The sequence below is a fragment of the Pieris rapae genome, chromosome 8 (assembly GCF_905147795.1).
Source record: "Pieris rapae chromosome 8, ilPieRapa1.1, whole genome shotgun sequence".
Taxonomy (NCBI): Eukaryota; Metazoa; Arthropoda; class Insecta; order Lepidoptera; family Pieridae; genus Pieris; species Pieris rapae.
In genome coordinates this window covers 257,259-284,475 of record NC_059516.1, presented here as the reverse complement: position 1 = coordinate 284,475, position 27,217 = coordinate 257,259, and the positions used below count along the sequence as shown (strand labels likewise).

The window sequence follows — 27,217 nt, the reverse complement described above, 5'->3', positions numbered from 1 at the left end:
ATTAAATTAGAATTATGTTTAAGGAAAATTATAACATATATAAAAAATAATAATCAAATAATAAAACGTCAAGATTAAAATTTTTACTTATATTTTTTTATTATACAGATTTGTAATGCATTTCTTTTTTAAATAGCCACACGACTATAAAATATTAATAATGTTACATAATAATATTACAATAGAATAGAGCTATATTCTCATTCGCAGGTTATTAATCTGAACTCATAGTGAAAAGAGGTGGAATAGACAAATAAAATGGAGATAAATTTGAAAGAAAATCAAAATATTTATGTATACTCTACTATCAATCAAGTATTTAATGTTTACAAGTAAATTTTGTAATAATTATGATAACAATACCCTGAGGACTCTATTGTGGTATTCTCTCATTTTCCAGTGAAAAGAACAATAAATGGAACCAGTGATTGGCAAGAAAAAAATGTGCTGTGTCGTATTTGTTTCTACTTATGGAAAGCGATTTTAAGTGATTTTCATCAGGTATGTTTTTATTTGAAGTTAGATTTCGTAATAATATGGGATAGCTTTTATAATTATTACAACCAAAAATACTGTAATAGAGTTCATATATATTTATACATTGCATTAATTATTTTCATTTAGAAATTTTCTTTTCAGAAATGTTAATCCTATAAGAATTTATAGAATATGAAATCTTATGTTTAAATCCTTCTTAATTTGTTATAGCAGTTTAATGTTGTTTATATTAAAGGCACATTGTTATTCCTTCCATTTACCCCTTGTATACCATCCAAAGTGCAAGTTTCTTATTCACATCACAAATATATGCAGATGAATACCAATACATGGCAAAGAAGCTTAAATGTCAGCTCTTGTTGGTATAACAATAATGGTAATTTTTATATAAATAAAATAAAATAAAAAGCCTTCTATTTCCAGTATTTAAAGTTTACACTTCTTACAGTTTATTTTAGTGTTAGTTCATGTAGTTTAATCTATCTTAGTATAATTTCTCTTTCCTTTACTTAATTGTATGTGTACCTAAATTTCTATATATTTTTTACTGGAACCCCAAGTTGGGTGTAGGTGTCCTCCAGTGACCCCCATTTGTCTTTCAGCTACTTAACTCCAATTTGTACATACAATTCCAGAAATTTATCATTATGGATAAAATGACAAGTCAACACCACTACATGCCCGCCGACAGTAATTGTAGCTGCCGTGTTGGTGAAATAGAACATATCAGTTAGTATACATGTACTTTTTTTATTGAGTGATATAATATATAATCATCAATTTATATCGGTTTTATATTTATTTCCACTCTGATACTGTTTTAATAAACAGTCAGTATTCATCATAGAAGTATTAATAATAAAGTTAATATTACAGGTCATTTGTCTGAACACATTGGGTCTCTGTGCCTGTCATCAGAGTACTCAGATGTGACATTGATAGTGGAGGGGCAGAGAATTCCTGCACATAAAGTGATATTGGCAGCAAGCAGTGACTACTTTAGGGCTCTGCTTTATGGAGGAATGAGGGAGTCTAGTCAAGTTTGTTACTATTCCTTACTGTTACGCTATTCTAATTACTACTCTAATGAAGATTCTTTGTCTTATATACTACACATTTAATTAATATTTTAATATATTTGTGTGTGTTGATGTTGTTCAAAACATGATTTTGGTACAAAGTTCATAAAAATTTTACTAATAAATAATTTCATTACTCCTTAACATTAATATGGTTATATTATGGTTAATAAAAATTATATAAAATTATAATAAAAATAAATATTATAATTAATATGGTTAAATTACGGTTTATTTATAAAAATATGTAGCAATTTATTTGTTGTTAACTTATTGATAAACTTGTTGTTTTTAGTCTGAAGTGGAGTTGCAGGCACCACTCCAAGCATTCAAGGCTCTCCTAAGATATGTCTATTCAGGTGAGTTTATAAATAATTGAAAAAAAAGGTACTTGTGTAAGAAAATTTTGAGTCTTAAGAATATTATGTTCCTATCCTTAGGCTTAAAGTAGTAGTACTACTATATATGGGCCATTCTCTACTAACTGGAAACTTGTCTATTGACAGTTGTCCTAACCTTTTTTTTCTAAAAAATAAAAATATAATATGTTAAGTCGATAGATAGTTATAATATATAAATATTTAAACAAGAAACCATCGTAATTTTCCCTTATTTGTCGAATTATAAGCAATTTTGTGAAAAAACGCGGCAGAGGACTGTTTTGCCACCCAGAGGAATGTTTTATCTACCCAGATACCAGTTTAAGTCAATGTTTATATGAATAAAAACACAATATTAGTTATTAAATGTAATCAAATAAATTACCTTCTTTATTAAATACTGTATCACATACAGAAATATTTATATTTATTAGGAAGAAATTGCGAGTTTCGCTCTCTGAGTAACAAATTAAAATAATTATAATCAAAATTAAGCTTAGGTACTAAGAATCAGCCTTGTTTACTTATCAATGCAGACTTATTTCTCAAAAACAGGTACAGGTATATTAAAATAATAAAATATTCGTTTCCCTTTTAGGGCAATATCTGGGTTTGGCAACTTCTTTAATACTTGGTCAAAGGACACATCAGAAACATCATTTTCATCGACTCTGAACCTGTGTCCTTTATCATCACAAATTTTTAAGAAGGTTACTGTTAGTTCGCCTTCTTCCATATCTATCTTATTAATTACTGCAGCATAACAATATTCAGTGTTTCTTACTAGAAATTTAACCAAGACGTAATCACCGATGGTGTAATTCTGTTGGTTAATTGAACTAGGTCCAGCTAGTGCAGCGTCGTAGTCGGTCTTCATTGTGGGATCCTGTGAGTTGTCCATGTTTTCATTTTCAGAGTCTGTGTAAATATCATCTACGTTAAGTTTTGTCTTGTTTTTGTACTGTAACGCTCCTAAATTAAAATGCTAGCACTCGTCTTCACAATTGCAACTTAAACTTTTCATTATGAGTTTAGCGCATCTTGGAGCTGATTCCAGAGGACTTCTTAATATTTCAGCCTTTATTTGATGTATTTTTAGAGTGCCATTAAAGTCTGTCTAAGTCTAAGTCTGCTGTTGTCATCATTTTCATAAAAGATTCGTACAGTTTTTATGCAATCAGATGAAATTTTGTCTTTGCGAGTCCGAAGCTTAGGTACTAAAACTGATTGACGTGCTGCTTTCTGAATTCTTTTATAAGATATAGCACTATCTTTGCTTCGCCATAACTTGTACTTGTGAATTAGTTTACCGGACAAGACTTTTCCGAAAATTTGTTTTTCTTGGCAGGTTTTTAAATTAGAGTAGTTTTCTTTCAGCTGTGCATTCAACACTTGACTTGAATGACTACTTCTCTGCGAGTTACTGGCGAATCACACATTTTAATAAGTTTAGTGTTAGGTGTGTCTACATTTTCCTTTGTCTTAGCTTTTTCCAAACGTTCTAATCTCTTCCTATACTTCTCGGATTTTTTTTGTAATACTCGATCTTTTTGTCTTTATCCTTTATAATTTTGTCACGTTTCTTTCTCGCATTACGCTTTCTCGCATTACTTGCATCACTTCATGGAGTGGTCATAGGACTCATAGGTAGTATTGATGGAGAGACAGAACATTAAGTAGGAGGAGAACCCTCGGTTTCGGGCGTATTTTGTCGTACAAAATTGTTTGTAATTTCTTTCAAAGCTTTTTTTTTACACGATAGGTAGCAGTGCTCTCTCCACTCTTTAGTCACAGCTTTGTGTTCACGTCGACTCATATCTTTAACTAGCTTTCTTGTGCCTAAACTTTCAAAATTGAATTTAAAACGGTAGGGTTTAAAAACAGGTAGTTATTAGGTACATATTATTGTATATTTCAAAATCCATATTAATAGAAAACAAGATCTGAATGAGCGTGGCATGCCTTTGTAAGAAAGAAAGAAGCTATCGACAAACAGTAGGTTAGTGCATACTATAAGGAATATTAATAAAATACACGGACGTCAAATAAAACAGTTCTCTGTTACATTGAACAGTTCTCTGTGTTATAAATTTCCAGAGGACTGTTGCACAGAGGACTGTTATTTTTACTTAAAAATGTCATACCACGTATGAGTTTAAATATATAACTTCATAACACTGAGACAGCTTTCAATTATCACACTAAGCAATTTTTTGTTAAATAAATATAATTATAACACATAAAACACCGTTAAATAGACTTACCAGAGGAATGTTCACTCAACACTACAGAGACGTGGCTACCATACTGACGCGGAGTTGTCACTGCGCAAAATGGCGGCGATTTGTTTAGCATGGCGACCGAGCAAACTTCACACTGTTAACGTTCGGTTTCAAAGGCAATGTGACCAGAATTGTCTTTAATATTTTTGTGGCGCGACATTCAAATTATGACACAGGACTGTTCAAAAAATGTCTGGACAAAATTCAAACACTAGTTTTTAGTACTAAAAAATTATCTAAAATAATAATAGTTTTTTGTTCACATGCATCAAATATTCTTTATGTTTTTATAGTGTTCAAAATTTTACTTTTTTAAATAGAACTTAGAAAAACCGAACCGACTCATACTCGATCCGGAATTAGGACATAACAGAGGACTGTTTTTAGTGGCCTTTAGACCGAATTTATGAAATGATTATGATTCTAAATATTGATTAAGCTTGACTCCTTAAGTAACAGGTTTTATATTATGTGTTTTAATAAATATGGCTATGCATTAATATAGCCAAAGTAAAAAAAAAATGCTTGGACCATGATTTTCCTGTTAGCAGAGAAAGGCCCATATTTAAGTTATAAGAATTGGGAGAGCTTTCTAATTCAACTTTAAAATAAAGAATATAACATTTAATTATTTATCAAACAAGTTTAATTAATTTGGTATGTCAGTACTATTTATCAATTTATTTACAAGTAATAATAATAAATATAGAATGTCCCAGTAATTCTTTTAAACACCTGAGAAAAACTGAAATTTGTATTTGTATAGGTCACATGGGGCTTTCATTGCTGCGCGAAGACACAGTACTCGATATGTTGGGGCTAGCACACCAGTTTAACTACCAGAAGTTGGAAACAGCTATATCTGATTACTTGCGACAAGTCTTGGCCCTTCGAAATGTCTGTGCGGTTTTGGATGCTGCTCGGTAAGATTTCATAAACTGCATAGAAGGCACAATATGATAGATTTATATTTTAAAAAATAATTCACATCTCATAATAGCTACCAAAGAGTCCACTCCTACAACCAATATCTGGAGAACAATTAAAACTAGCCAATGACACTTTCACACTAACTTTAGCATTTCCCTCCATTCTTTATACTGAACTATCTAAATTATAACCTTGCATAACAGATGATACACCAATATAATAACAACACAACACACACTCCCTTGGTCTAAAATCAGCAATATTTTCCGAATTCCTTCCGCCAAAACCAACCTAGGATTCCAAGTATTTGAACACAGCTTATCCGTAGCTGTATGTATTTGGTAGTGGGCTGTGATTGGTTTTAGAGAACGCATCGTTGGGTGCCTTTCTTGAACCTAATTTTATTTTTCTGCTTTTCCAAAAATTTCTGGTACTTTTATTTTATTTCATTGTGTGCTTATTTTATCTTATGTTTTAAAAGTATTTTTTAATTTTAATTTTTTTTATAACACTTATGTTAACTTCAATAACACAAAAACCATATAATTGTATTCTAATTTCTACCTTCAAGTCAAACAATCTTAGTAAAAAATATACAAATTGTTTCTATCAAACAGAATCCAGATAGTTAAATAAAGTAATGCTCAAATGACCAATCCCTTTCCGAGCGGCTTAAGCCTTTGGCGTTCGTAGAGATGTGAGGTCATTCTGCACCTATTATTATTTAGGGGTGTGCAATATGGTAATTTCATCAATTACGATAATGGCATTAAAAATACATATTCTGAACCCAGAAGACTGAAATGACGAAATTTAAACTGGTTTCCGATGGCGACGTGCAATTTGTATAATAATTATGATCTTTTGTAAAAAATCATGTACCAGTATATGATGACTCCATGTATTTGTGTATCTATAGTCAAACTATTTACAAACTGCATACGTGCTAATGATAATATAATAACATATAATATAAATAAAAAATCTGCGTTTCTGCAAGACGTTATGCGACGGAATTGCCATCTAAAGTAATAATATGTATCTAATAAAGTCGATCTCCCTTTCTCACTCTTTCAATCGCTCTCTCCCTTTTCTTTGACAAAAACAAGTTTCATCCGTAAAAAATTTTACTCTTATGCGCCTAGAAGAAATTTCACTTCAAAAACCATTTTGTTGACGAGAATCAAGTTCATTATTTATTTCTTATAAAGGAATTATAGAAATGTTATATCATTATCCTTTACAAAAATCTTACGAAGGGCGCTTAAACGTTACTTAGATCTTTCTAAACTATATAAGCTTAGTACCTACATATAAAAATCTATAAAATAGAAATACTTATTTTTCGAGAGGTATTTTAATTTTGATATATGTTTTATGATTCGCAGACTCTACAGACTAGATGCCTTGATGGATTATTGCTTTAACTTTCTGGATAGGAACGCTACTGAAGTTTTGCAGCATGACACTTTTCTACAATTATCAATTGTAAGTCACATTTAAACTTTTCAATATGAATTTTACTTCATATTAAAATTACAGTAAGTCTTAAATCCCAAAACTGAGAGAAAAATTCATGAAAATCATATTATTATGTATTTAAATCATCGTAGAATTTTAACCTGAGTTGCGAATCCCCATTTTACAAAATATTATTACGAACGAAATATTTGGTAGTTGCAAATACATTTAATTTATATTTGTGTCACAAAATAATTTTTCTGTTATTGATTTATAACACTTTAGTCGTTGAACACATTTTGAATTCCCAGTAATACATAATTTAAAAACGTCTTAAAAATATTAAAGGAATATATAGGTCCATATATCAATTAAATTGAGTTGAAATTGAATAAATTATGTTGTCAGGAAGCTCTACAAGGCCTCTTGGAGAGAGACTCGTTTTTTGCTCCGGAAGTGGACATCTTCAAGGCCGTATGCAACTGGTTCAATGCCAACCAGCAATGGGTCAAATCGGACAGCAGCATGGCGCATGTGGTATTTGATATTTTCAGATTATTTATCACTGTATCACTTAGAAGAATGCTTTCTTTCCAACTCATAATATAAATTAAATTAGTCCTGGTGTATACAGTAAGATAACAACAGTAAGTAATGTTTTTATCAGGAGAAGATCTTGAAATGCGTTCGACTGACTCTGATGAGTCTGGAAGAACTGCTCACTGTAGTGCGGCCCTTCAGCCTTGTGACGCCGGACATGTTGCTGGACGCCATACAGGAGAAGACCCAAACCAGCACAACGGACCTGCCCCATCGAGGGCTTCTATGTATGTCTCTGTCTACTTGAATACTTTTTTCATTTAATTGTGTCAATTGTAATTTGTTCCCGCGAAGTGTTTAACAACGAATTTTGTAATATATTCGATTGGCAATACTTTACACATAAATAAAATTAATCTTATCGGCTCTCACCGAATTACTCTTTCGTGCATTTATTAATTTGAAATGTCAAAATATTTTGTGGTTTATTATTCGAATGAAAGGTTATTAATGATAATAACTGGTCAGTGCCCGAAGAAAACGTGGCGACCCCCAAACGGGGCGCGCGGGTGATAACGGGCGACATGCGATCGGCGCTACTCGACGGGGACACGGAGAACTACGACATGGAGAGAGGGTACACCCGGCACACCATATCCGACGCCCCGGACAATCCCGGCATCATCGTCCGCTTGGCCACCACCACCATTATCAACCACGTGCGACTGCTGCTGTGGGACAGGGATAATCGGTGAGCTAAACGCCCTATCGGTGATTCGCAATGTTCTCCACATTTGGTTGGCCTTTGAATTTATATACACGAATTTGATGATACTGATTATGTAGATGTCTCGGCGGACCTTGACTGGAACATTAAGTTTGTATTTAAAAAGAAAAATTTTTTTTTTTGTAAAGTATTGAAATATGTAAACAATCCGACATTTTCTACTTTTCTATTGGTTTTTAGAGATGTGCTGCATAAACAATAGTTTTTTAATTAATCGATTGTTTTTTAAGTATGAAAAATCGGTAAATAAAAAATATTCAATATTTTATACCGTTAGGAAAGTCGTTTGAAGTCGTAAGAAGTTAGGTTTAGTCGTTAGGAAATACTCGACGTATTTCCTAACGACGGCTGTTTACGAATTACAATACATTACACATTTTTTTTAAATATTAACTCCTGCAACGAAAATCACTCGGAGGTGTTCCAATTAAGGTCCTCCGACACACCTAGATGATCAGTATCATCAAATACCACACACTTTACTATTTCAAAGTATCGTTCGACGCGAGCAGGTCGTACGCGTACTTCGTCGAAGTGTCGGTGGACCAGAAGGACTGGGTCCGCGTGATCGACCACAGCAACTACTTCTGCCGCTCTTGGCAGAACCTCTACTTCGGGCCCAGAGTGGTGCAGTACATCAAGATCGTCGGCACCAGCAATACCGTCAATAAGGTGACAAATTTCATCGTCTCACATGAATTTTGTCCTAATATGTTTCCTTTTGGGTAGATCTAAAGAATTGTCGACGTATGTATGAATGTCCGTCAGGTGTTCCACGCGGTGTCTATGGAAGCGATGCACACGACGCGGGTGCCGCCCCTCAGCGACGGCCTCATCGAGCCCTTGCACAACGTGGCCACGGTGGAACTGTCCGCCGTCGTCATCGAAGGGATCAGGTACCCTTGGATCAAATAATCGCATCAGATCTGCTACGCAATATTCAAGCTCACCGTTGCTTCGTTTGATATCAGCCGTTCCCGCAACGCCCTCCTCAACGGCGACACCGAGCACTACGATTGGGAGCAGGGCTACACCTGTCACCAGCTGGGATCCGGCGCCATCGTGGTCCAGCTGGCGCAGCCCTATCTCCTCTCGTCCATTCGCATGCTCCTGTGGGACTGCGACTACCGCCACTACTCGTACTACGTGGAGGTCTCGCTCAACTATTGGCATTGGGACATGGTCGCCGATCGCACGAGGGATACTTGCAGGTCTCATATTTCTTCTCGAGCGCGGACTCTTAATTAAAATAATAAATACATATGGCGAACATTATGCTGACAGATCGTGGCAGGTGATCTACTTCACTCCGCGGCCCGTGTCCATAATACGCATCGTCGGCACCAACAACTCCGTCAATGAAGTGAGTATTTAACAAGGTCAATTAAACATTTCATCAGCATCATCTCGATGCCTGGAATCTTCCACAGTCCGCTTCACAACACACTTTGTTTTGCGAACTGAGAGATATGACTTCAAAGTAAGAGTAGGTACTCCTTCGAAGGAGAAGAGACGCCCTTTGCGAGTGTCGTAGGCTCGTTTGCCCGTCTTATTCTATAAAAAAATACTTAATTGGTTACGTTATGCAATTGGCATTTTACCGATTTTCATTATTTTTATTATAATTGTGTGGCGTCGTGTATAATGTCTATACGGAGCATGGAGTTTGATCACGTGCAGGTGTTCCACCTGGTGCACCTGGAGTGTCCGGCTCAGGTCGACCGCGAGGACCCCGCGGCAAAGAAGCAGCGTTCCGACGACACCCGCCCCGCGCAAGTCGGTCAGTTCTCTTCCTGTTCGCCATAATAATGTTCGCAATCTGCCCGACCGCCCTTAAATGTATAATTAACGCAGGTCAAGCCAACGCCGCCGAGACCCGCGACAGCCCCTCTCCTCCGGCCGAAGGCAGTCCTCCTCCGGAGGCCGGCACCTCGCGTAGAGCCCTGCCGCCCGCCGAGACGGCCACCGAGGCGGAAGAGAGGTACGATGCGTTGGATTAACTGGTAATCTTTCTGAACAATTGGTAAAGCAGTGAAAAGACTTCCTACGCACGAACTCGTCGAGATGACAGGAATAGTGATGTTTTAAGAGCAAGGGCAAAAGAAATCCGCAAAAAGACTGCAGGTAGATCAAGTTTGGTGAGAGATTTTATGTAACATTTAATTTTGAACAAGTTTATTAGTGTTGTTTAATGTCTAGTCTATAAACGTGTTGTTAAGCAAATATTACTTTAGTCTTATAAGTTATAACGCATAATAGTGTATATATATAAATTGTTATGTTAATTGAGACGCATAAATTGTTTTTTTTGGTTTTGTAATATGATGATGGTGATATAAAGCTATGTTTGTGTTACTGTGTTTTAAATGTAAACATAATGTTGTTCATTAGTACTGGCTTATTATGGTTGTGAACTGAAACTGGCAGCAAATTATTTATCCACATTTATAAATGCAAATAAGTTAACCAGATTCTTACATTTTTGAGAAACTAAAGGAGTTATTTTTTAAGTTTATTTCTATTAAGAAGTCACGCACAACGGACCTGCTAAGAGTCTAAGTGCGGAAAAGGAGTCTCTACATTCTACATTCTATTAAGAAGTACACAACTACTTTTTACGCCACAAAAAAATGTGGCCATGTTGACATTCATGCTTATAAATTCTCTACATACTTAGTACTTTATACATTGTAAAAAAAAATTCTAACTTTACCTATAAGTTTAGTTAAAATAATTATGATAAGGCAATATTGAGATTATTTGGAATATAGGCCTAATTTTATAATATAGGTATAAGATTAATAAACATTTAATATGTAAAATGTTCCCATATGGTAAGATAAGTTACAACTGGATTGATTGTTTACGTCATTGTCCCGAGTCGGCAAGTCCAGGAATGGTCTGTGATAGAATCAAATGTTTAAAATGAGATATTTAGTTTTATAAGATCACACTAAAATGTACATTAAAAGGTTTAAAATGATTAAACTTTTTTGTTCTTTATTAAATTTTTTAACAATAGCATATATTATACATAAAGTAACTAAGTAATTTGTGGGCCTCTCTCTAATATGGTATTCCTATTTCTTCTTAACAGCTCACTGGCATCAATGATATCTGCATTTGTCTCTTCTGCATAATCATCCAACCTGTTTCTTAGCAAGGTTTTTAAATCATTAATTCCATTTCTTTCTAAAGCAGATATTCCTATAATATTTTCAAATTTTATTATTCTTTCGGGTATTATTTCTGTGGGCATGTTTGAATTATTTATAAACTTTTCAATGTCTTTAAAAGATTCTTTTACTTCATTGAAAATTGTGCCTGTTCCTTTTAAATCTAATTTATTAACAGCTAAAATTGCAGGCTTATCTAGCAATTCTGGATTATATAGTTCTAATTCCTTGTTTAACAACAAAATAGTTTCTAAGCAGGATCTTTTAACATGACGAGGGCTTAGCTGAAAGCCTTGAACATCAGCAATGAACAAAAGGAGTTTTGTTCTTTCTACGTGTTTTAGGAATTTATGGCCAAGACCGATATTAACATGTGCTCCTTCAATAAGCCCAGGAAGGTCAGCAATAGATATTTGTCTCTTATCTTCAAATTGAATAATTCCCATGTTAGGTTTAATAGTTGTAAAGGGATAATTAGCTATCCTAGGCTTTGCTCTTGAAATTGCTTTTAAAAGTGAGCTTTTCCCAGCATTTGGAAACCCTACTAATCCAATATCTGCAATTAATTTAAGGTCCAAGCGAATATGGTGTACTTGCCCAAAGTGGCCTAGAAAGCTATTTTCCGGATTACCTCCAGGTCCACCTCGAGCTACAATAACAGTTTCTCCATCTTTGTCAATGGAACCCAAAACTTTTCCGTCTTCTCTGAAGATTGTTACTCCTAATGGAACTTCTAATTTTACATCTGAACCGGGAGCACCTACAATTCTTACTTTTCGGCTATCTTCACCATGTCCAGCAACTACAGTTTTTGCTCGATGTTGACTTATAATTTTGCCTAATTTAGCGTCTTCCTTGCCGACACAATAAACACAACCGCCTTGACCCCCCAGTCCACCATACTTCGGTAATCCAGTCCCCCCAGTTCCACCCTTCACATGAAGCCTAACAGTATCTATAAACTTGCTGCGTAAATACTTCCGAGGGCGTTTAATTTCTTTTACAGAGTATAATATTCTATTAAGAAGAACCATCTCGTTTCATATTCATTCATAGTTTTATGGTCATATAGATTGTTTTTAAAAACTATCGTCTGATTTAATTTGACAAGTCGAATCCATTATCCAATATTAGCTCGATTATCTATAGGTTATATTATGTGGTTCACAGAAAATATAAAGAGTAGTGAGTACTGACAGTTTGTAAACAAACATTTGTGCCAGTGTGAAAAAGTTATTTTCATTCTAGACAAAGACAATATATTATCATAGCTATGTACAAACAATACGCTAGCCTATATTTTATATGGCCTTCTGTAGTACAGACTCTATACACTGTGGTGGCTACATCAGAAAATTATACCTGTGGTTATGTCATGTCAACGTGAGAGTGAAATGTATAATTGTTTAATGTTTAGTGAACACTGAATTGTAATCAAGTTTACTGGAAGTCGTCATTATTTTTAAGTTACAAATACACTGTGTATACATAAATGAACATTTTGTAATATAATTGTCAATAATTATATGAAATGGCTCTTTATTGTGCAAGTATGTATTATTTAAAAGATGTACGCACCGGCTATAATGAAGCTTGGTTTATCATGTCAAGATAATTTAGCTACTACTAAGTTATTTCTATTCAAATTAAATTGTATATTTAAATTCAAAGACACAGGAAGTCTAATAGATCAGGTAAAAATTATCTTTTTAGACACAATATAAAAATATAACCTATTTCTTGCAGTCTCAAATGAAGTACCCGAAGTTCCTGTTGTGTCTCCGTCATCCGGCGCGGTATTTGAAAGGCGTATAATTGAAAAGTATATAATTGAAAATGGTGTAGATCCGATTAGTGGTAAAGAATTAAGTATAGAAGACTTAATTGAAATCAAAAGTAAGTTAAACAAAATGGTATCTGGTATATTTCAAAGCACAGATGAAGCAAGTGTTGTGCTTGCTATATAAATAGAGTTAATTTTGTACCAAAAATGAACAGCATATTTTGTTCAGTCTTTTCATTACTACATTGGACTTTTGGTAATATAACAGATGTATTTTTTGCAAGAGTACCAGCTCATTACATATGCAATGATAAATTTCTATACATATATTAATTTATTTAATTTTAATATACATTAATTAAATTATACTGTGATCTTAAATATTTTTTCCTATAACATAAATTGTAGATCAGACTATTCTAAATCCACTTCCTAAACTACTGAGAGATTATATAATACAATACTATGTTTTCTTTAGATTATATATAATTTAGGCAATCTACATATTAAATCTTTCCATGTCCACAAGTAGTCAAAGCCAGACTAAGGAATCTAAATCAAAACATTAACTTAGTATGGAGCATAATAGTGATGGTACAAGTTATAACCCGAATGAGAGTCATCTTATTAAAAAAAATCCTATATAAGATAAAAAAAGCAAATCAAATTACAATACTTACACATGTACAATGTTTCATACAGTCCCATTTACCTAAGTCAGATTTTCTACTTTATCCAATGTATATTACTAGATTATGTTCTTATAAACTTGTTTTTTTTTTTGCTCTGTTAGCTCCCCCTATAGTGAAACCAAAACCTCCAAGTGCTACATCTATCCCTGCTACACTTAAAAGCATGCAGGATGAGTGGGATGCCCTCATGCTACACACATTCACACAGAGGCAGCAACTTCAGACTGCTAGACAGGTATTTTTCTTTGTGCATAGTTGTGCTAGATTTTGCAAGTCCTGTCTAATCTAGCATATTTCTTATGTGGTTAAACATAGCCTACATAATTTTTACATAAAGTTCAAATGTCTTATAAATAAATAATATGCATTATATATAGTCTATCTTACCAAGGGATAAATCTAATTATTACATCAATCCAGTAGTTTTAGCTTTTCTTCATATAGAAAGTACAAAAATAAAAATACAGTCAAAACCACATACTGGTTTTATTGGCCAAAATCGGGACCTATGATTTGATTAAAATATGAGTAGTCCCTTGTCATTATAAAAGATTTTTACTGTTTGTACAGCACAGTTTAACCAGTATGTTGTTCTATGATTAGAATTTAAATTATAAATATTTCCATTTATGACCATGTGGTCATAAATGTTTTTGACTGTAATAGAAACCTTATTTTACTATTTATATATTGTAATTGATTCCTTTATTATTTAGGAACTTAGTCATGCCCTATATCAACATGACGCCGCTTGCCGGGTAATCGCTAGGTTGACTAAAGAAGTAACAGCTGCCAGGGAGGCTCTAGCGACACTCAAACCTCAAGCTGGTATTGTTGCACCGCAGCCCGCACATGCTGTAAGAAAGTTACCTTACTTTGTACAATCATAATTAATATCATACAGGAGTATTATTAAAAAATCTAATTTTTCAGGCTGAAGCGGCGGCTGGTTCCGGGGGTGCAGTGGCCATCGGTATGTCTGCGGAAGTGGTATCCCGGCTGCAGGAGCGAGCTACGGCCCTCACGCAAGAAAGAAAGAGACGTGGTCGGACCGTTCCAGAGGGACTCGTCACGCCCGAACAGATTCGATCATTCCTCACTCTTGCATCACATCCTGTAGGTTTATTATATATTTTATTCAACTGACTTCCCATCAGGAGTCACTATCTGCTGTGGAAAATTGAATAAAGTTAAAGGCTGAATGTTTTAAAGCTCATATTAAGTTCTCAGATATGTGATACCGACATGTGAATTTGCAGGGTCTGCACTCTGCCAGTGTGCCTGGTATTTTGGCCTTGGACATCAACCCTTCAGACCACAGCCGCATATTGACTGGTGGTAATGACCGCAATGCAACCGTCTTCAATAAAGATACAGAGCAGGTACAATCAAACTTTAGTATATAAATTATTATTTATTGATCAAATATAATCTCCATTGTATAATATTTTGCTCTCCTCACGGTTGCATACAGGTTGTGGCTATACTGAAGGGTCACACGAAGAAGGTGACTAGGGTTATCTACCATCCGGATGAAGACACGGTCATCACCGCATCACCAGATCACACTATCCGCGTCTGGAATGTACCTACGTATGTATCGAATATTTATATAATACTAACTGAAAATGTATAACATCGGTGTATCCTTAAATATTTTATTTTAATTTCTCTAGATCACAGACCACAGTACTACTCCGGTCCCACGAGGGCCCAGTGACTGGGCTGTCGCTGCATCCCACCGGAGACTATGTGCTGTCCACGTCCACCGATCAGCACTGGGCTTTCTCAGACATCCGTACCGGTGCTCTGCTCACTAAGGTATAGTGCAGTTGACATTTGATTCTTTATCGATTGTTAGTTGCTTAATTTTTTAGTTGACCTAATAAAATCAATCTTCAGGTGAGCGACTCGTCCGGTGTGAGTCTCACCACGGCTCAGTTCCATCCGGACGGGCTGATCTTCGGAACCGGGACGGAGAACTCCCAGGTGAAGATTTGGGACCTCAAAGAGCAGAGCAACGTAGCGAACTTCCCCGGCCACGTGGGCCCCGTCACATCCATATCCTTCTCCGAGAACGGGTACTACTTGGCCACGGCCGCCGAAGATTCCTGCGTCAAGCTGTGGGATTTGAGGAAACTTAAAAACTTCAAGACTATTCAGTTGGAAGAGGGATACGCCATTAAGGTACGATTTTCACCAGATTTCACTTGTTGAAACTAGAACGGGTGCTCAATTGTTTCTTTCTTACACTGTTATTATTCTTGTAGGAGTTGTGCTTCGACGGCAGCGGCACGTACCTGGGCGTGGCCGGAACCGACGTGCGCGTCTACTTGTGTCGTCAATGGCAGGAGCTCAAGGTATGTACGGAGGTGTAACGAGAATGAGATCCGAGAGCGGTTTAGTTTCAGCAGCGTCTTTATTATGCGTTATTGTTAATATTATTTATGACTTTATACCCATATGAATGGCAACTTACAGGCGTAATGAGTCACTTTGACTATTGGGTACAGAAAAACGTTACATTGGGTGTCAAGAATTGTTGCCACGCCTGCACTGCTGCATAAGAACGATAATTAATGAATTTAAATATAGGTATTCAACGAGCACACTGCGTCAGCGACGGGTCTGCGGTTCGGTCACCACGCCCACTATCTCGCCTCCACTAGTATGGACCGCACCCTCAAGATTTACGGCCTAGAGTAAGGGCATACGCCAAGTGACCGCATTCAGTCTAATATTATTTCACTAGTACAGTTGAATTTGTTTACTGCAGTTTTGGTTTTAATAAAATACATTTTAATAACTAGGTGTCTCATTTGAGACTATAAGAAACCTTGAAAAGATTGACCAATCCATGTTCTTGAATTAATATTTAGTTATGTAAGGTACATATTAAAATAATTATATTCAAATAAAATGAGTGATTCGAATTATCCTTTTCTTTCAAAGAATTAATATACTTAATGAATGAATAAAAATCACCAAAGCCTCAATAAAACTTTATTACAATTCGCAAAGTGAATACTATTTACAAGTATGTATGTCGTTAATTTTACGCGAAATGAATTACATTAAATGCAATAATTAAACGAATAATAGTTTTAATAAGTTTTTCTGCTGCAATTAAATTAAACTTAGTCTAATAATAATAGGCGTCAACTATCCCACCACAATACAATAAATACAATTCTATTCAAGTGACAAAAATATGGCTTTTATGAGCTTATAATTTAAATACATTGATTTGCAATGAAGTTTTAAAAGGCTAGTACTGACAATTTTAACGCTAGCCTTTTAGAATATGCCATTCAGGGTCTGTTTTACAATGTATGGATAAATTACCAAATAACTATGCCACACATTAAAGAAACGGCAGGTGGTACATGGCAGAGAGGAATGGCGGGATTTGGAGGAGGCCTTTACCAAAAAAAGGCACACAGATACACAAGAAGAGGATTACACTGGAAAATTGTTTAAATTTATATATAATGTAAAATGTATCTGAATAAAGGCTATTATTATTATGCCACACATAAATTCGGAAGATAAAAGTTCCGAAGAAATTTCGCGCTACCTCAGTCTTAAAACGCAACAATATCCTTCTAATATGTAATAAATAGCTTATTTGGAACTTATCCGGACATTGTGAAACAGGCCCTAAGTTATTTCGTCTTAGTGCAAATATTAAGCTCACCTATACAAAAACCTCATTCCACCCATATTAACATTAGCGTCACCTTCACTGCAATAACCGGTTATACTTAAAACCGTAGTCAATTGTAAACAATATTGAATATAGTCTATAAAATTATCATCAACCTACCCTGAAAATTTACTATCTCCTTAATTTCTGACATAAGGAAGAGAAAAAAATAAGTAAATAATGTTTCCGTTTTTGTCGATTAGTTTCAAGGTAAATGACGAAAACTGTTAAGGCAAATCTAAAACAAGTTTTTCATTTGCTTCTATGAAATTTATTTATTTACACAATAAAATTATGCCCAATTATATACATATATAAAATAAATCAGCCATATCTTGAACCTGGCTTACGCGCTACTGAAGCATCAGTTTCTAATCTAAGTCTTACAGATTTTCAAGAAATGCGTTTTTTTATCTCATTCTCATGAAATAAATTATCACTTGTCTTAATACCCTAAAAACTTTCATAGTTTTAAGATGATTTTTGTATTAACTGACCTATCAAAGAAAAAGGATGATGGAAATGTATGGAATACATTTTTGATGCAAGATAGTGAAATCAACAATATAACTTTGTAGGAACAAAGTAGAAGTATTTAATGTATATTTTACGAACTTATAATTTAGTCTAAGTATAAGTAGGTATATTAAATTATGCTAACATGTTTAAAGAGTAACTAATTAAGTAAACTTATGATTTCACAAAAAAAAAACATAAAAAGGCAATATTTCAATTTTATTTATAATGAAATTCCTATTTTTATTCATAACAATATAGAATATTTTTATATCTGCAAATAGTGAACCAATGTACGGTTTGGTTTGCTTATCACATGTTTTTAAATATTCATCAAATGACTAAGGTCAAATGACAGGCTTCTCTTCAATATATTAAATAAAGTTAAATTAGGCAATGTCACCGTCAAACACTAGTGGCTGTGTATTTTAATAATATTTTGAATTGTATTACTTGTAATATTTTCTAGAATTGGGTGATTTATGTAGGTTTATGGGTGATTAAAACATCTTGGAAAATAAATACTTGAATGTAGTGGTTAAATGTCTCTACTCGTTTTTTGTAAGTTTAAAAAAAATGGTATATTTTTTACCATTGATAATAATTGAAGTCTAAATTTTATGGTGAAACCAAATAGCTTAAAAAGTTGGTACTTCAAACAAACCGGCCCAAAGGCAGATAGATGACTTTCATAGATTTCTAGATGTTATATTTCTACCAGCAGGGAGATAAAATAAGCTTGCACCATAATCATATACTTCTAGATGGTTTTACTTAAATAAATTGAACTTTTTATGAATGAGTAAGGAGTCAGTCGTGTAGCACCATAGGGAGGCTAGTGTAGCCCCCGGCTTTCACTTCCCTGCACACCCCCTCGGGTCATGCGAAAATCAGCCACAGAACAAAAAGGATTGCCACCCATAAGAATATCTTCGATAGAAACTGCTCCTCTTCATATTGCGCAGTGCCCCGAGGTGCTGTTAACAGAGTTACTTACAAAATGAAAGACCAAGCTAGTGGAATCACAGATCATGTTTGTACAGATAATAAGACTTAATGTATTGTATCTAATCTTAAAATATTTTGAGATACCAAACCAAATGAAATAAAAAAATATTTTAAGAATTTATTTCTGCGAAGGTCCTTTTTTTTTTGAAAAACAATATTAACTATGTTTGGTAATGAAATGGAATTAAAATTCATTATTCTCCTAATGGTTCCCAGCAGTCAGAGGAAACTCAGTTCAGAATTCTCTGTTTCCACTTAAAAGAATTTTGATTCCTAAAAATATATCAAAAGTAATTTTATATGTAGTTTTACAATTGAATTTAATTGAAATTTGACATTAGCTTCACACAGGGGCATTGGCCCAGCTATGAATTAAACACTAGTTACAATTGAATGGCCTCAATATTGTTAATATTTCAGCAAGGCTTCTGACCTTTTTTCAAGGACATATATGTTCAGCTGCAAAAATATTGACATTGCTACAATATAGCAAATACTAATAGGCAACATCTATACCAAAATCTTTTAAATAAGCTGAACTAACAAGAAAATAGTTTTTAGAATAATCTGACTAACCAGCACTAGGCCTTGGGTCTCCAAAATTAAATGTTGATGTAAATACACCAAACGGGAAGGCTCCAATTCCAAAGGACATGTGAAATCCCTCTCCAAAACTGAAGCCTGGGAATCCACTGTTATTCTCAGGCTCTGTCCTTTGGCCTGCTGGACGGGGAGGGACCTAAATAAATAGTAGTCCTTTAATAAGGAATGTTGTGTTTATAGCTTGAACTTGAAAGACCATGAAACTATGTAAAAATTAACTTGAGGCCATAATGCAAAAGGTAAACAAATTAAGAAGCTGGTTTAATTCCCTTGTAGTTCTTAAGATAGAAAAGTTTATTCAAAGACTAACCTTATTTCTTGGATCCTCTTGCTTGGTATTACCTCGTCCATACAGAGGTATGACTTTATCTCGACTGATAGCTGCTTTACAGACAGGACATACTTGTCGGCTTGGTCTAGTTTCTAGCCACTGATGCAGACACGGCCAACTGATAAAATTATGATGTAAATTACCACAAAGATTTGGTTCTCTAGGACCATGACTTGCAAATTTGCACTAATAAGCTATGAAAAATAATGGAAGTATTAAAACTAAACAAAATATATTCAATTTATCTATTAATAAATTAAAAAGAAATTATAGATTATTAAAGTTTAATGATTTTACTACTTAAATATTTTATGTTTTAAGTATAATTTCAAGGGTTATAAACAATCCACAATTTGGATAAAAATTAATTTAAATATATCAAGAACATACCAGAAGAGATGTCCACACATACTAACTACAGCATCTCTAGCCGTGTCAAGACAGATGTTACATTCTAACATTCGTTCGTCGCGTTTCTCTTCCTCTCCGCCAGCATCACCTCCCGGAGCCGAAGGACTAGGTTTTGCTTCACTTGTTTCTGCCATTGTAGACCAACAAATCGCACTTTTTTTAATATTATTACGTCACAAATACATCGATTCCACAAGTTCTCAACTTATCGAAATCACAACACAGTAAGTGACCTCTAAATATGTCGCAGGTTTATTTTACGATGATATTTTTATACACGATTGATTGAAAAATAACTAGGGCTCAAATTTAAGCACTAAAACACATATTTTTTATTTTTGTTATTATATTTGAAAAACCTAATTTTAAACTCGATAAATTTCCCTTATCATTTACACAACGAGTCAATTCGTGACTGATCCATGATTCTTAATTTCATGAAAGTCTATGGTGATAATCGAAATCTGTCAGCTGTCACTACTTTGCAGTTCGTCTATAGTCATTTCGTTTTTTTGTACGGAATATCGTTGTTGGCCTTGTAGGCCTTTACTTTTGGCGAGCGTGGCTACTGGCTAGGCTGAAGACTGAAGAGCGCAAATATTTTACCGCGAATAGCGGAAGGACGTCTCTTGCGAGACGCAGACTTCGGCGGGGTGGTCAACCGTCTGAAGAGCAGGACGGAAGTCCACTGGAGTAAGCGAAGTACAAAGTTAAAGTCTACGTCTACCCGGTCAAGGCGGATTTTTGCCCTATGATTTTAACTTTGCTTTGCCGCCCTTTAAATTTCTCGTTAGCTATCGTGATTAGATAATCCCGATTCGTTACGACATGTCGGGGCCGCTTTTTTGTCGGGAAGGGGTTTTACGTTACACCAACGGCTTGTGATGATTATTAATTAGCCTTGTCGAAGTGGCGTGTGGACGCCAACTTCACCCACTGGGGGACCTTCAGGTCGTTAAGATAGACGTTCCTCACGTAGTAGCAGTGCGCACCGGTCATGTTTCTTATGAACCGCTGGCGCACCTGTAGATGGTGGATACGGGAGGGGGCATAAGACTACCCTAGCGTAGGTCATGCAGTCCCCATTGCATTCGGTCTTGAGCCTCAAATTCAGCTAATTTCAATAATTCGTAACTCGTAAACTATCAAACTGCAACAAGTCCCACCCTTCTCAGCCGAAACTCGCAGTCTGCCGTTTCCAAGAGGTCCGAAGCTACAGGGTTAATGTGATGCTGATGCGTATAGACCAAATCTTCTAAGATGTTGGCTAATCTCTACTATCTCTATTCCGCGTCGCTTTTTTGATTTGTGTGATGCATAATCCTCTCGAGAACAACCAGGAAAAGTAGTGTCGATAGAAAACAGCCTTGTCCAATACGCACGTGCCCTTGAATATCGTCTGAGAATTAAAATTATTAAATCAAGACCTGATGCTTTACCAGTCTTAAGAGCCATATTATACTCTCGCTACTCGACCACGTGGGAGTGATTCGACATTTCAGCAACAACCATATGGTGGTCGCTGTCAATATCAGTGCATCTTCGGTTTCGGCCATCAGTCAGAACCTGTTCGAAATGATAGTAAGGTGGTCAATTTGGCTTTTCGTGATGCCGTCGGAAAAGTTTCATGTTTGTCGTGTGTTTACCTACGACTCTATGTATTACTAGTGTCCCACCAGGTCATGGTGTTCGTAAAAATTCTATAAAACGTTCACTATTCTTGTTTCGTATCCAGAGACCATGTTTTACCATGTTACGTTTACAGTTAGTATTTTCTCTTCTAACTTTTACATTAAGGTCCTTGATCTTGTTTCTTAATACCATCAAGTGGTAAATTCGAGACCGTGGGTCTCCTCCGCAGACATGTTGGTGGGAGCGTAACATAGTACAATGGAGATATTCCGAGCTCTTGAGTTGAAACGGGCTCAAATGATTCGGCTGAGTTCGGTTTCCAGTCCAAAAGACTTCTTGTCTCGGAGTCAGAGCAGAAGTTATTTCTACACACTTCGCTTAATCCAAGTATTTGCAAATTGTATATAAGCATTTCTTCTTATACTAGTGTAACTGCTTTCCCAGTCCCAACAGGACTTTTACAGTATCACGTTACGTCTAAGGGAAATGTAACTCCTCCATTCGGGAGGAAATGGAGGCAAGAGAGAGGACAAAAGAGGCTTTCTTGCGAGTTGCGCAAGGTGGCTATGTGCTTATGGATGCATATGCCGCTATCGAGCGTGACTTCTAGATTCGTAATTTCGATTTAGATTAAATGTAAAATATACTATATTTTTTGTAGCTGTGGTATATAGTTTTACCAGTGTATAATCCAGTCGTAGAGTACCTACCATACGTTAAGTGGTAAGACACGTAGGCAGTCTATCGGCTATATTTTTTCTATGTACTTCTGTTCCTTGTATTAGTTTTTTGAATATTCTCAGAAAACGTGTCCTAACCGTAACAAGCACACAAAAATTCCAAATTTGTGCAGACGTTCGGAAGTTATATAGACTCATATATTTCGGGGACTCATTAATTTTTATAGATTTTGTTTCAGTCGTAGAGTCTGTCACATTTGACATTACAATTATTGCAATGAAAGATACAACTAACAGTCGTTATACTCGTAATGTACAATTGTACACTATTAACTACTAATAAGTAATCTGTGAATAATACCAAGATCAAGAATAACATGATTGGCAACGATAGGTATTTCAAGTCTTATTTCGAAAAATATTTGAAAACAACTGTGACGTCATTTAATTTTGTAATATCGCAAAGAATTGATATAAAATATCTTACAAAATTTTAAAATGGGTGGATCAGTAAGTTCTGGTCGAGATAACAATGAGTTGATAGACAATTTAGTGAGTGGAAATTACATACGTTCTCCAGGGGTAGAAAAAGTGTTTCGAGCTTTGGATCGAGGTGATTACATGACACCAGAGGCCAAACGGCAAGCTTACAAGGATTTAGCTTGGCGCGATGGCCTACTTCATATGTCATCACCATGTATCTACAGGTAACTTATAATACCCTTTTTCTGTATTTAAAATGTTAACAATATTTTTGTTTGAGTTTGATGCCTATATGTGTATAATTCCAAATTTATTTAGTAATTTTCTAAACTAATATTATATCACTAGTGAGGTGATGGAGGGATTGGAGTTAAGACCTGGCCTCTCTTTCCTAAACATCGGATCTGGGACAGGATACCTAAGCACCTTAGCTGGGCTTATCTTAGGAACTTCAGGCATCAGTCATGGTGTTGAAATTCATCCCTCAACTGTGGATTATGCTACAAATAAGTTACAACAATTTATTAAAAAATCACCAAGTCTAGATTACTTTGACTTTTGTGAACCTAAGTTCTTTGTTGGTAAGTGTTAAAAAGATTATCTTCTTAGTTAAACATTTTGAAACTTTCAAAAATAATAAAAAGCAATTTCTCTATTGATACATTTTTAAAGACTATTTGTTGCTTATCCATGGAGGCAGGTATTAAGTGTTGTGTTAAGGTTCTTCTGTGATCCTTCTTAATACATCAAATAAACATTTGTAAATTTCTAAATTACTGACTATATTAATTACAGTTTGTTGATTTTATAGAAAATTTGTAAAAACAAATATATATCATAGACACACTGTTGTTTATTTGATATCTTATATATATGTGTATTTTTACATCATTTATTGCATCAGTACATGTGTGTGTTAAAAACAATAAACAACTATGACCATTATAAATGTTATCTTGTTGTGATAATATAATTACAGTTATTGTAATATCCCAGTTCAAAAACAAGAGAGCCTTTGCTTTGTTTTTATGATGTAAATAAAATTAACTAAGAAAATAACATCACACAGAGGGTGTGTGAATGTGATCAAAAATTAGTCTAATTATTGAATAAGGTTATTTCAAATATGTTGGAATTGGTTGAGTATATTTTTTTGTAAATGAAATGTTATGATAATTATTATTTTGCATTTGCACAGGTAATGGGCTTAATTTAGCACCCTTGCAGAGTGGATATGATCGGGTTTACTGTGGTGCTGGGTGCCCAGAGAAATATCTTAATTATATTAGATACTTGCTCAAGGTAATTTTAAATTTATTTAGTTTAACTTTAAGACTGTTGAAGTTATAATAAAAAAAAATATATATATATTTAATCCACTTTTTATTCATGAAAGAAACCCTGTTTTTTAGGTAGGTGGAATACTTATTGTTCCTATTAACGACACATTACAGCAAGTGAAGAGAGTCTCGGAAACAAAGTGGGTCAGTAGCAGCTTAATGAATGTTTCATTTTCAACGCTAAGAGCACCTACCGATGAGGATGCCAGAGAACTTTTTAAATTGGGTAAGAATTAAATTTATGATTGATATTATTTTACGACACAATATTTGTTGAACCATTGTACTGTTTGGCTATTAATAAAAGAAACCATAGTTAAAGAACCATATTATAGTCGATATAGAACCACCTCGGCTGGTGATGTTGGCCCGGGCGCGTATTCGTAAAGCTCTGCGAGACAGCGCACTGGAGCGCAGACCCGAGCTGCGGGAGAAGACGTGGCGCCGCCCCCATCGCCGCACACAGGAACCGAGAAGAGTCATCATACCCATCGAGGCCACGCCCGACAACGGTAAGTTCTACATCGCTCTTTTGATTCAGCCGATTGTGTTTTGTTTCAGTAATATTGTTGTCACATATTTATTTCAGAAAATTTAAACGTCCTTCACGACTTGGATGCCGAGAGTGGGGCGAATGAAATGAATGCGCTCCTCAGGCTCGTCATTACTATGGGGGAGGACAGATTGCCCGGACCCGTGCGTTTCGGCAGCGACAGAGGAACCGGGTACGTATATCGCCACAATCGAGACTCCGATTCCTCGGACGACGACGACGACGACTCGGATGGCTCTACCGAAACTGTCGAACCCACCACGGAGACGAACGATCAAAGCGTAGAAAACGAAGACGACACCGGCACATCCTCGAGTCAAGAGTCAAAAGAAGATTCTGAAGATGCTACTCATAAGACTGACACAAAAGACAAAGCCAATAATAAAGAAAGTGAAGATGAAAAGGTTGGTAGCAATGATGAAATCGATACCGATCCTCTGAGCGATAGTTCCTCCGTAGATGATTCCAGAGCTAAGAATAAGCGACAAAGGGTGACGAAGACGATCGTCCAGGTGACGGGGCTTGGTAAGAATCCATTCCAGACCGTGGGAATTATGACAGCTACGGCGACGGATTTCGAAGACGAACATAGAAAAGAGTGCGAGGTCGGCAGCAGTGACTCTGACGATGTAAGTTCACCGCCTACTCTGGTTTTTTTCTTTGGCCTATGAAACTATCTGTATCTGTCGTTTCTTCAGGATGAGAAGCCTGCCGGGACCCACTACACTTGCGCTGAAGACACTTCCCAGGAGGCCGGACCCTCGACTGACATGGAGTGGCAGGACCTCAAGCATCCCGGGGTGAGGATAACGAATCTATCTTCTCGTCTTATGCTCAATTGTAATATATGTATTTGATTGATTGAAAGAAATGGTAACCATTTTTTGCCCTTTATCAGTGTATTTACATTTTAGGAGGAATGTAATGGAGTGCACAAATGCAAGGCTAAGAGGCAGAAGCTGGACAGCGGCATCGGGGAGAACTCCGGCAGCGCCGAAGAGGCCACGCGGAGCGACAGCGGCTCGGACTCGGACAGCTGGACCAGGCTCAACATCTCTTGCTCTGGTGTCGCAGGTACTACTTTCTGAACTACGGTCTACGTATAAGAAAAGTGTCGTCGTGGGTTCCAACTCCGTCCGTGCATGACGCGAGCGCCTCCGGCGATGGAGATATATTTAGTTAAGAGCACCAAACACAGATCCCAATCGTTCCTTTAATGGCAGATCGCGACGACGATTCGTCCCTGGAGGAAGACGAGGCGTCGGCGGAGAGGCGCGCCCGACGCAAGTCCGCGGAGGCTCGGCGCCGAGAGATGGCGCTCACCGTGAAGCAGGCCGTGGCCTCTCTGCCGCTGCCGCATCCGCTGAAGATGTAACTCGCCCCGATTGCTATTTATTGCTTTGCCAACATTATCGACCTACTTATCGAATGCTGTTTCGCCTCCTCTCTTTCAGGTTCGTGAACTGGGGGCGCTCCTACCAGTTCTAAAGGCGGACCGGTGTCTTCGTGTCTATAATCCGAAAGGAGTTTCGATGTTGTTTTCACTTATGGAATAGAAGTTATTAAAAAAATGTTGAACGTTAAGCGATTGTAAATTTAACCAGAAAAAGAATAATAATAAGTCTTAGGCGTTTTGTACATCACAAACTCGTAATAGATTCGCTTTTCGTGTAGTTTTTGTGTGGATTCGGGCATTTTGTTCGTTAGATGTCAGGCGGACGGCGTACGCACGTGTTAATCCTCTCTCCGAAAACAACACTGCGCCATTTAAAAATAGGTAAATATGTTAAAGGGCTAGAGATATTGAGACTTTTTATTTTAATTGATACAGTGTTTTATATGCGTTTTAAGACTGCGGGTGTCGATGAAGTAACATTAGAGTGTGATTACAATGTACGAAAGATGTTTGAATTCTAGTCGATTTACTTCTCGGTTGAGGGTTGGAGACGAATGCAAAATATATGTGATGTATTTGCATTTGCGAAAAACCTATTTCAAATATTACTTTAATCATTTAACAAATAAGTAATAAATGGATTGTTTTAAGCTCGATGTTGGTCATTTATGACGTCCTATAGTAATGTCTGCCGCGTATATTTCGTCTAAGCGAAACAAATGTCGAGCGTTGATCCTTAATTGAAAATTGAAATGCAAAAGGGTCAAAGATCATTTGTTTTATTCGCACTTTAAATATGTATAACTTTGTTGATGGTACCTTTGTTTTATATCTTACTAATATTAATTCTATGTAATCAGCGTTCTAATAAATAATTATTCTTAAAAGTATTTTTATTCATAAATACGAGTTTATTAGGTTAGTGAGTGTTTGCGGTGGGTGCAAAGTTA

At 35.8% G+C, this 27,217-nt stretch overlaps 5 protein-coding genes across 7 annotated transcripts; 3 read left to right on the top strand and 2 right to left on the bottom strand.

The window, feature by feature from the left end:
• The first annotated feature begins 218 nt into the window (after nucleotides 1-218).
• On the top strand, nucleotides 219-10,484 carry LOC110999562 (BTB/POZ domain-containing protein 9). 2 transcript variants are annotated; one of them, XM_022268670.2, is made up of 15 exons: nucleotides 219-501; nucleotides 1,134-1,227; nucleotides 1,375-1,538; nucleotides 1,873-1,936; nucleotides 5,006-5,162; nucleotides 6,558-6,657; nucleotides 7,039-7,167; nucleotides 7,298-7,457; nucleotides 7,699-7,921; nucleotides 8,470-8,629; nucleotides 8,726-8,853; nucleotides 8,929-9,168; nucleotides 9,242-9,320; nucleotides 9,623-9,737; nucleotides 9,812-10,484. In XM_022268670.2, exons 2-15 carry the CDS (start codon nucleotides 1,146-1,148, stop codon nucleotides 9,955-9,957), a joined length of 1,947 nt encoding a protein of 648 aa, XP_022124362.2. In that variant the 5' UTR covers nucleotides 219-501; nucleotides 1,134-1,145; the 3' UTR covers nucleotides 9,958-10,484. The 2 variants fall into 2 exon arrangements, with proteins under 2 accessions (XP_022124362.2, XP_022124363.2); XM_022268671.2 differs by having other exon boundaries at nucleotides 221-501; nucleotides 9,638-9,737.
• Nucleotides 10,485-10,940: 456 nt separating this feature from the next.
• On the bottom strand, nucleotides 10,941-12,320 carry LOC110999563 (GTP-binding protein 10 homolog). Its single transcript, XM_022268672.2, has one exon. It carries the CDS (start codon nucleotides 12,165-12,167, stop codon nucleotides 11,001-11,003), a length of 1,167 nt encoding a protein of 388 aa, XP_022124364.1. The 5' UTR covers nucleotides 12,168-12,320; the 3' UTR covers nucleotides 10,941-11,000.
• A 197-nt stretch (nucleotides 12,321-12,517) lies between these two features.
• LOC110999582 (pre-mRNA-processing factor 19) lies at nucleotides 12,518-16,414 on the top strand. Its single transcript, XM_022268703.2, has 11 exons — nucleotides 12,518-12,683; nucleotides 12,880-13,029; nucleotides 13,710-13,843; nucleotides 14,325-14,465; nucleotides 14,542-14,724; nucleotides 14,868-14,990; nucleotides 15,083-15,201; nucleotides 15,285-15,429; nucleotides 15,511-15,795; nucleotides 15,879-15,968; nucleotides 16,204-16,414. Exons 1-11 carry the CDS (start codon nucleotides 12,665-12,667, stop codon nucleotides 16,312-16,314), a joined length of 1,500 nt encoding a protein of 499 aa, XP_022124395.1. The 5' UTR covers nucleotides 12,518-12,664; the 3' UTR covers nucleotides 16,315-16,414.
• Nucleotides 16,415-16,597: 183 nt separating this feature from the next.
• On the bottom strand, nucleotides 16,598-20,615 carry LOC110999583 (E3 ubiquitin-protein ligase RNF185). 2 transcript variants are annotated; one of them, XM_022268704.2, is made up of 4 exons: nucleotides 20,163-20,614; nucleotides 19,752-19,890; nucleotides 19,415-19,577; nucleotides 16,598-18,807 (listed from the first exon to the last, which is right to left on the bottom strand). In XM_022268704.2, the coding sequence occupies exons 1-4, from the start codon at nucleotides 20,315-20,317 to the stop codon at nucleotides 18,710-18,712; spliced, it is 555 nt and encodes a 184-aa protein (XP_022124396.1). In that variant the 5' UTR covers nucleotides 20,318-20,614; the 3' UTR covers nucleotides 16,598-18,709. The 2 variants fall into 2 exon arrangements, with proteins under 2 accessions (XP_022124396.1, XP_045485049.1); XM_045629093.1 differs by lacking the exon at nucleotides 16,598-18,807 and adding an exon at nucleotides 18,967-19,111 and having other exon boundaries at nucleotides 20,163-20,615.
• Nucleotides 20,616-22,766: 2,151 nt separating this feature from the next.
• Nucleotides 22,767-27,154, top strand: LOC110999565. The gene is made up of 10 exons (XM_022268676.2): nucleotides 22,767-23,202; nucleotides 23,327-23,559; nucleotides 24,177-24,280; nucleotides 24,391-24,544; nucleotides 24,654-24,830; nucleotides 24,908-25,500; nucleotides 25,570-25,671; nucleotides 25,786-25,945; nucleotides 26,095-26,242; nucleotides 26,326-27,154. Exons 1-10 carry the CDS (start codon nucleotides 22,994-22,996, stop codon nucleotides 26,357-26,359), a joined length of 1,914 nt encoding a protein of 637 aa, XP_022124368.2. The 5' UTR covers nucleotides 22,767-22,993; the 3' UTR covers nucleotides 26,360-27,154.
• The last annotated feature ends 63 nt before the right edge of the window (nucleotides 27,155-27,217 follow it).

What these genes read in the sequence shown, in the direction of transcription:
- LOC110999562 (XM_022268670.2), top strand. Translation starts at nt 1,146, where the DNA reads ATGGATAAAATGACAAGTCAACACCACTACATGCCCGCCGACAGTAAT. An exon ending in GAATGAGGGAGTCTAGTCAA is followed by an intron (nt 1,539 to 1,872) that starts GTTTGTTACTAT and finishes TGTTGTTTTTAG; the next exon opens with TCTGAAGTGGAGTTGCAGGC. An exon ending in GCCCCATCGAGGGCTTCTAT is followed by an intron (nt 7,458 to 7,698) that starts GTATGTCTCTGT and finishes ATAACTGGTCAG; the next exon opens with TGCCCGAAGAAAACGTGGCG.
- LOC110999563 (XM_022268672.2), bottom strand. Translation starts at nt 12,167, where the DNA reads ATGGTTCTTCTTAATAGAATATTATACTCTGTAAAAGAAATTAAACGC.
- LOC110999582 (XM_022268703.2), top strand. An exon ending in TCACTCTTGCATCACATCCT is followed by an intron (nt 14,725 to 14,867) that starts GTAGGTTTATTA and finishes GTGAATTTGCAG; the next exon opens with GGTCTGCACTCTGCCAGTGT. An exon ending in TCAATAAAGATACAGAGCAG is followed by an intron (nt 14,991 to 15,082) that starts GTACAATCAAAC and finishes GGTTGCATACAG; the next exon opens with GTTGTGGCTATACTGAAGGG.
- LOC110999583 (XM_022268704.2), bottom strand. Translation starts at nt 20,317, where the DNA reads ATGGCAGAAACAAGTGAAGCAAAACCTAGTCCTTCGGCTCCGGGAGGT. An exon ending in AAGAGGATCCAAGAAATAAG is followed by an intron (nt 19,578 to 19,751) that starts GTTAGTCTTTGA and finishes CTATTTATTTAG; the next exon opens with GTCCCTCCCCGTCCAGCAGG. An exon ending in AGACCCAAGGCCTAGTGCTG is followed by an intron (nt 18,808 to 19,414) that starts GTTAGTCAGATT and finishes CTCTGTTAACAG; the next exon opens with CACCTCGGGGCACTGCGCAA.
- LOC110999565 (XM_022268676.2), top strand. Translation starts at nt 22,994, where the DNA reads ATGGGTGGATCAGTAAGTTCTGGTCGAGATAACAATGAGTTGATAGAC. An exon ending in CGAGGCCACGCCCGACAACG is followed by an intron (nt 24,831 to 24,907) that starts GTAAGTTCTACA and finishes TATTTATTTCAG; the next exon opens with AAAATTTAAACGTCCTTCAC. An exon ending in GCAGCAGTGACTCTGACGAT is followed by an intron (nt 25,501 to 25,569) that starts GTAAGTTCACCG and finishes TCGTTTCTTCAG; the next exon opens with GATGAGAAGCCTGCCGGGAC.